Below are 9,065 nucleotides of genomic sequence, written 5' to 3'. Positions count from 1 at the left end.
CTCCCTCCAAGGGTACATGGGCCACTGCCAACTGCCCGGTGTACACCGAGCTGCTGAGGGTAGCAAGAGAGGGTGCAAGGAACTTCCCTGCAGGACACCAAGAGCCAATCATATAATTTCATTTTTCAAGCAAAAAATAAAAATGTAAGATTAAGGCAACCTCAGAGCGTAAGAAGAGAAGAGAGAGAAAAAAAAAAGTTATAATAAGGTGCCTAAATTATTAGGAACATTTCTTAAATAAGATTATGATAAAATTATTGATTGGAAGTCAGAGAAAAAACTCGGCAGTAGCCATTCTGTTGAAAAGGCAAGATAGTAGCCTCAGTACAAGTGTTTATCAGTCCATAGTGTCAGCCAGATCTGGAAGTGGAGATTGTATGCGACTTCTTTTCTGTGGATTGTAGTCTTCTTCTCTTCTGGAAGCAGAGGAGGGAGTATTAGCATATGAGGATGATTTTTGGCGAGTGTCCGCAGCATCTCTTGATGTGTTTATCATCCCTAGTTTCTGTAAAGTAGTTTTCAGGTCCTTAGCTGTTCGGCACATATATTTGCGACTTTGGAAAGTAAAACGCACTGAGAAAGGAAAGCCCCATTGGTAGATTATGTCATTTCGCTGTAATATTTGCAGTAGTGGTTTCGGGGTTCTTCTTTTGTTGACTGTAATCTGTGAGAGGTCTGTGAATAATTGATATTTATGACCCTGGAAAATTAGGGGATCTTTATTTCTAGCTGTATTTAGCAGTAGTTCCTTAGTGCGGTAGAAATGCAATTTTGCGATAATGTCACGGGGAGGACCATCTATTTTCTTTGGTGCTAGGGCTCTATGAACCCAGTCCATTTCAAAATGCTCTAGTGGGATAGCTGGTTGTAATTCTTGAAAAAGTGCAGTAATAGCACCGTTTAAATCAGTCACCGATTCGGGTATTCCTCTAATACGTATATTGGAGTGTCTTGCACGATTTTCGAAATCCTCCAATTTGGATTGTAATATGTCATTTTCCTCTTTAAGAAAATCAATTTCTGAGGCAATGTTAGATGTATAATTTTCCAGATCGTCTGCTCTAATTTCCAGTGCTGATGTACGCTGACCAAGTATTCTAATTTCTTTGGTAAGGTTTGTGGTGATGATATCTGCAGTGGTTTTCAGTGATTTTTGAAGCAGATTTTCTATTTGTTTCAGCGTTACAGGAGGGGATAAATCTTTTTGTGTGGAAAGTTCTAAATTCTCCAGAACTGACATATTTTTCTCAGGTATTTGGTTAGAGAGACTATGTGCTTTTAATGAGAGAACACCTTTATGTAAAGCAGCAGAAGGGGTTGTCTGTTTGTTCTCCTCACTGTGTCTCCCCTCAGAGGGGGAGGGTTTCAGTGCCATACTGCTGTGTGTGTGAGGCGGCGCTTTCTTGTTAATTTTCTGCCTCATGAGTCTCCTCTGACCCCCCGAATGTCACCAATGTAAGGTAGGGATATTTATCTACCGTTTGGTATGATATATATGCTGAGGGTCAAGTTACCTCCGCCGTTATATGGCTCCGTTGTCCTGCTGAGAATGGAGCTCTAAGCATTACCTCTCGGCTAGGCTCCGCCTTCTCCCTCCGTTGAATCAAATTCCATGCTATAAAACAATTTTAGAATTCCATATTCCAATTCCATAATATTCCATAAAGCGGGTTTGTCAAAAGTATCAAACTAATATGTCTAATGATAAAGTAATTATATGGGTCATGAATTGATGCTTTGCATATACAAAGGATTTTCATATTGCAAACTAGTCTACAAATAAACTATTAGAGCTAATAAGTAATTAATTGTAATTCCTTATGATGTCTCAAATGGTTAAAATTTGGATTTTCATGATATTTTACTGAAGTTTAATGTTTGTAGATCATGCAAAAAAAAAAATATAAAGTATAGTTTATTATTATTATTTTAACCACTTCCCGACCAGCGCACGACGATGTACGTTGACAGAATGGCACAGGCAGGCATATTGGCGTACAGGTACTTCCAATATTCAATGCCACCCTGCCATCGGGAGCGCGCCGCCGGCGGCGCGCTCCTGCGCTGGTCGGGACCCCCGTGAGTCCAGTCGCGGGACCCGCGGACTCGATCGCCGCGGGCATCCCCGCGATCGTCTCACGGAGCGGCCGAATGGAGGAAATGCAGAGTAAACAGCATTTCTCCATTCTGCCTAGCAACTAGTGACGCTGATCTCTGCTCCATGTGTTTGGAGCAGAGATCAGTGTTCACAAAAATGAAAGCCCAACCCCCCCACAGTTAGTAACACACCCCTAGGAACACTTAACCCCTACACTGCCACCCACTGGTTAACCCCTTCACTGCCAGTGTCATTTACACAGGAATCACTGCATTTATATAGCAGTGATTACTGTATAAATGACAATGGTCCCAAAAATGTGTCAAAAATGTCCGATGGGTCCCCCACACTGTCGAAGTCACAATAAAAATTGCTGATCGCCGCCATTACTAGTAAAAAAATAATAATAAAAAATTATTAATAAAAATGCTATAAAACTATCCCTATTTTGTAAACGCTATAACTTTTGCGCAAACCAATCAATAATCGCTTATTGCGATTTTTTTTACCAAAAATATGTAGAAGAATACATATCGGCCTAAACTGAGGGAAAAAAATGTTTTTTTATATATTTTTGGGGGATATTTATTATAACAAAAAGTAAAAATTAATGCGTTTTTTTCAAAATTGTCACTCTATTTTTGTTTATAGTGCAAAAAATAAAAACCGCAGGGGTGATCAAATACCACCAAAAGAAAGCTCTATTTGTGGGAAAAAAAGGACGTCAATTTTGCTTGGGAGCCACGTCGCACGACCACGCAATTGTCAGTTAAAGCGACGCAGTGCCGAATCGCAAAAAGTGGTCTGGTCTTTGACCAGCAAATTGGTCCGGTCTGAAAGTGGTTAATATTATTATGATGCCTCAGAGAATTTTACAATAATTTTGTCATGTGACATCCTACCTTGCATATCTGAAAATCTCAAAATTCTATCATGTGGTCAATTAGGAGAGCACATGTCAGTCAATATAAGACTAATGATATATTGGCAATATGTTTCAAACATCGAGTTGTGTATGGTATATGATAATTTAATTATGGTATGGATGGTATAGTATGTACTGTATATATCAAATAACAAACATATACATTAAAATAGAATGAGACGATTCTTAGTAAACATTACTAATTATATACTTATATTCATTTTTTTTATTATAATATCTGACTGTATAAAAAAATGTAAATGGGATATATGGGTAGTATGCTTTAAATAACCTAACATACGTCAGGAGACTATGCTTAAAAGGCAATATCTTACATACTCAAAATCAAAACGCTACCAAACATACACTTGTCGCCGTCACTTAAAGAAAACAGAATATAATATAATATAATATAATATAATATAGTGCAATATAATACTTTTCTTCTGTAGCTCAGAACAAATAATAATATACAATAATTACAATTCATTACCATAATTTGCTGCTATTTCTATAATTGGAACTATATTGTTCCCTAAAGGCAAGAATATTTCAGAAATATATTTTGTGTAAATGTAAAGAAATATATTACCGACAAAGTTTCAGTTTCTGCATTAAAATAATACAATAGTTTCTGTTTACTTGATACTGTTAACAGATTATCATATCTCATTTAAATAATGCATATTTAGCTCATAGAATTTTGAGCATGTGTTACTAACATGAAAGGATGACTTTATACCTGACAGTTACCGTGATAGTCTTTGATGTTGAGGTCAATGACATGAAAGGTCACAGGTGTGAACATGGATCCTATTCATCCAACCATATAAAAAACAAAGCAATCATAAGGACTTCACTTCAGGCTTGCAGATCTTCTGATGAACATCTCCTGAGACATTACAAGTCAAGAGAGGGTACAGGAAATCTGAGAAGAAATGACCTGGCTGAATGTCATTCTCTACCTCACAACCATCTCCATGGTCCAGGGATTGCCAGCCTTTATGCAAGGAAGCCAAACAAGAATTCCTCTTCAACAATCTAACCATGGATTAAGACCTTCAAGCAGTCCTGATGGACAAGCATACTCTTCAAATAAGAAGTACTCACCATTTATGATGCAGCTCTATCAGAGCCTCCTTATGGGGAATGACACAGGTCTGTCCAGCCTGGAGCATTCCATCCTTCAAGAATCAGATACTGTCCTAAGACTTACTGCCAAAAGTAAGTACATAAGTGTATATTTTCCCACATAACAATGTAACATGCTGCTTTATTACCTAAATGTAATGATAATTTCATTATTGATAGGTTAGATTATCTTCCACAGAGAAGGCCTAGAACACTTTTTGTGTCAGCCATTTCAATTAAGTGCAATTTATTTCTTATAGCTGATTCTGTAACAGTGATAAAACTAACTTAAAAGTATGTGCTTTTGTATTTTTAATCTTCCCTATAACACTCTTGATATATCTCATATATGACAGATTTGCCTTAGCAGTTTCACATACATCGCCTACTGCCTAAAGATTTATTTTAAATGGTAAACATCATTTTAAAGAATATTGCTTTATATAACAATCTTTAATTGATGTATGTATTATTTATTTATTTAATAATATTTATTTATATATTTATTAATATATTTTCACCATAGATTTATATATTCTAAAAACTAAGTATGTCTTTGAATTATTAGAATGATATTTATGTCATGTTTTTTGTTCTTTCTTCCCCAGAATGCACCAAGATGGACAATCATCGATCACTCTACTTTGACATGTCCTCTCTCTCAAGCAGTAATGAGATTCAATTGGCAGAGTTAAGGATTCAACTTTATCCTACAGAGAAAACACAAGATATGACACTGCATATTTACCACAGCGAACAAGGTTCCAAGAGACTGCTTCTGCAGTCTTTTCAAATTGATTCCTCTGTAACAATGGGTGACTCCTGGACAGTGTTTAACCTCACTAAAATTTTGAATGGTTATCTCAACCTTCGTCAAAGTTCAGATTATGATGATATCATGGAGGGTGGAACCTCATCTGAGAAGGATCATGAGAACGGTTGCAAAGACATATCTACTGAAAGAGTTGTATTGATGGTGTTCACAAAGGACGACCCTTCTGCTAATGTCAATGGATATCCCAACCTCATCCAAACAGTGGAGTCTTCTAAATATGTGATGTCACCAGAAGTAAAAGGTGAACATGGTATCAAAAGGCACAGGAAGAACAGAAATGCAAAAGACAGCATCATAATGAACCACTTTCCATCCAGAACCGTGGAGGATGGAAAACCCTTGTGTCAAAGGGTTGATATGATGGTGGACTTTGAGAAGTTCGGGTGGGGAAATCTGATTATCTACCCGAAGAATTTCAATGCCTACAGATGTGAAGGAGCCTGCCCCATTCCTTTAAGTGAGCCCTTCAAACCCACAAACCATGCTTACATTATGGTAAGTGTCATTTTTTTTCACTGATAATTGTCTTTGCCTTTTTCAAGAATTCTTTAATATATGGTGCCATTAGACGGACAGCATTGGAGGAATATTGCATGTAACTTGGTAACTTTTATTATGGTTTTAGTGGTCTTTATGGAGCCTTAGAGGAGTGTCAACTAGCCTGACTCCTTAGGTCAGACATGTCAAACTCAAACATGTGGAGTCCAAATCTGGATAAACTCTATAAAGGGCAGCATTTAATGGAATTTCACAGTTATGTTTAGGGATCAGTATGGCAAATTGAAAAGCCTTGTTTTTTTTCATGTAATTCACCTTACTGTAAACTAATGCCATGTTCATTTTGAATCCCCATATTGGCTGAGGGCCATAAAAAAGATGTAGATGGGATGCATGAAGTTCAACCAGTTTGACATGTCTGCTTTAGAAGAATGATAGATGTATTAATTGTATATTGCCATGCTAAATATGTGGATTGTTTAATGTGCGCATCATCCTTTTCTGGTAGATTTGTAAACTAACATATATCTATTTTTTTGTTTTACAGAGTTTGCTGAAGCTATTCAATCCAGATAAAGTTGAATGTGCCTCCTGTGTCCCAGTGAAAATGACACCTTTGTCCATGATGATGAATGAGAATGGAGATGTGGTAATGAAACACCATGAAGATATGATTGTAGAAGAATGTGGATGTCATTGAGGAACTGCTTAAACATACGTCACAAGTATTGAAAAGATGCAAAGTAAGCAGTGACTTTAAATGAATAATGGCACTTTGCAGTGTCTGGTGAAAGGCCTGCTGAACTCTCTGCTTTAAGTTAAAAAGAGTTCAAAAACTGAAAACTTGAGCCAGAGGAAGAAAATAAACTTCCATTGCTGGCCTACATTATTGCCATGAACTGGAGATAAAACCTGGCTTATGAAGGGCAAATACTTTTTTAAATATTTATATTTTTTATTGCCTAAAATGTATTCTGTCATTTACAATACATTCATTGTATGATTAATATCCATTAAAATATAATGAATAAAATACATCTGTTTCATTTTCTTTATTGTTTGATAGCACTAATTGGGCAATGGGAATATGGAGTTCAAGCTTTCCAGTAGAGCCCCTAAAATGTTTTTGATAAGACTTGTGCAGAAAATGGTGGATTTTGACTTTAATACACAGACTTAAGTAGTCCTTGTCACCAACTTAAAAAAGTGCAGGCAAAAAAAAAAAACATTTAGAAGAAAACAAATATTTTAAATGCTTCCTTGACGTGTTTTCCATTCCCAATTTTGTTTTTTGATTTGCATTGTTCTTGAACTTGCTGGAATGGCCTAGATCTTGTGGAGGAGAGAAAATGGCTTTGAATCTTGTTATACATATTATTTTACAAGATTTACTTTCAAAAGATTACACGCTGAATGATGCAACTGAGATAGAAAATAATATTGCTAAATTGCTGAAGTTAATCTTCGAGCTATGTAAAGCATTCATATGCAAGATAAAACATGAATAATATTGATAGTAAGAATTGTTTTTAAAGAGTTTCAAGTATTGAATTGGATAACATTAGTATAATATGTATATTCAGGGGTCCCTGTCCCCAGGGGAGAATGGGTCCTTGTCCCCAGGTGTGATGGAGTCCCTGTCCCCAAGTGAGAGGGGTCCCTGTCCCCATGGGAGAAGGAGTCCCTGTCCCTAGGGAAATGGGGTTCCTATCTTTAGGGGAGAGGGGGTCGCTGTTCCCTGCTCCCAGACTCCAGACCCCACCCCATACCCAAACAAAAACATTGTGTAGGTAGAACTCATCTACCTCACACAGGTGTACAGCAGAGCAGAGATCTATCTGCATCACAGGTCTGGATGGGGGTGGGAACTGTTGAAGTTAACTTTTCACATTAACAGGCTGGTGATTGGCTGCTACAATCGCCCGGCAACCAATCACCTGCTGTTTAATGTAAAAAGTTAACTCCAGCAGTTCCTGATGCCAGCCAGCCCTGTGATACCGGCTGCTTGCCACTGTCCAAAGAAGAGGACATCGGTGAAAATGTCCGTGGCCTAGGTGCCAGTGAATTAATCACAGGCACTGATGGGCTGGACATTAAACAAGGGTGCACTGGGTGCAGCCTGTGGGTTGCCGACCCCTGCTTTAGGAGGTACTTGGAAAGAAAAGTATTGTGCTTTGCCTAAAGTGCAGTGGTATTCATAGATTAAGTTTAGATTATTAAAATGAGAATGTATGTTTTTATAATAACTCAGCTTTGTCATTTTCTAGCTCATATACTTTCAAAGAAAATATTTAATATAAACTGGTGTTAAGGTTACCTAATAACTGTACTCCCTTACCAATATTGTTATTATACAGGATATAAATATCACCAACAGTTCACGCAGCACTTTACAAATTAAGGGCAGACAGTACAAATACAATTTAAAGTGAACATTCAGTCATTTTTTTCAACATTCCATGTATTAAATCTTCTGCCCTAGTTGTTTTAACTTTGGATAGTAAAAAATAAAATTCTGCCAGTATAATATCTTATACAGCCCACTTTCTGTTCCTTGTCTGGTAAAAAGCCTAGGCTTATGACATCATGCACAGCTTTCTCTCTCTAACTCTGCCAGGAAGGGAAGGGATGAGTCATAAGGGGGGCTAATGAGAGCTGCAGAGCTGGAGGTGTGCATCTGTGTGTCTGTGTAAATCCGGGAAGTGAACAGGCAGCAGCTTCAGCTGCCCACTGTTAAAATGGTTGCAGCCACCCTGTAACGTTGCGAGATAATTTTTTCCTAATTATAGTTATATTAGGTTGTACTACAAGGATACATTGGGCTTGGTTTACCAAAGACAAATAGGCTGTTCCCCTTCCAAGGGTAGTGCACTGTGCAAATTAACTTTCCCCAGAGCCTGGTGACTAAATGTTTTACACACAAGTTACTGTGATGCACTCCAACTGATAGTTGTGAATAGTCATTTTACAGATTTTTGTAGTAACAGGTGTAAAAGAAATCAAAATGATGTAAATAAAATTATCAATTTAATGTTTGATGTGTTTCTATGTATGATTTGTAATCATATATGTACATGGGAGCAGCATTATTTTCTCATGGCATACTAAGACTCTGTTTCCTGCTTTTCTACACTATGGTTGTGCTTTACTGCTCCTTCTTAGCCCACGTACACACGGTCGGAGATTTTGCAACCAAATCCGTCGGATTTTGCCCGTCGGATTTAGTCCGACGGATTGTGTCCGAAACTGTTGCATACACATGGTCGGGCCAAGTTGGCGAAAAATCCGATATTTCAGAACGTGCTGACGTAATTTCGTTATGATGGGACTACATTCAGGCTAGTAGCCAATAGCTTTGATGTAGGAATTTGATCTGAGCATGTGTGGCACTTGGTCCGATTAAAATGCTCTACACATGATCGGATTAGGTCCGTCCGGCCCAGTTGGTCGGGAAATATTTACAACATGTTGGAAAATTGGGTCGGACGGAGATTCGGACGGAATCAGTCCGATGCATACCACACACAGTCGGATTATCTGACGACACGGTCCGATAAGACTCATTCCAACAGATTCTC

The 9,065-nt window shown here is 37.8% G+C and overlaps 1 protein-coding gene across 1 annotated transcript; it reads left to right on the top strand.

The window, feature by feature from the left end:
* Positions 1-3,904: 3,904 nt before the first annotated feature.
* On the top strand, positions 3,905-6,187 carry LOC143963632 (nodal homolog 2-A-like). The gene is made up of 3 exons (XM_077473320.1): positions 3,905-4,247; positions 4,763-5,484; positions 6,035-6,187. The coding sequence occupies exons 1-3, from the start codon at positions 3,962-3,964 to the stop codon at positions 6,185-6,187; spliced, it is 1,161 nt and encodes a 386-aa protein (XP_077329446.1). The 5' UTR covers positions 3,905-3,961.
* The last annotated feature ends 2,878 nt before the right edge of the window (positions 6,188-9,065 follow it).

Source organism: Lithobates pipiens, unplaced genomic scaffold (genome assembly GCF_037356315.1).
Source record: "Lithobates pipiens isolate NorthernLeopardFrog02 unplaced genomic scaffold, aLitPip1_a1.2 Scaffold_8, whole genome shotgun sequence".
Classification (NCBI taxonomy): Eukaryota; Metazoa; Chordata; class Amphibia; order Anura; family Ranidae; genus Lithobates; species Lithobates pipiens.
Note: the sequence above shows the minus strand (reverse complement) of the source record. Positions and strands in the feature narration are given on the sequence as shown.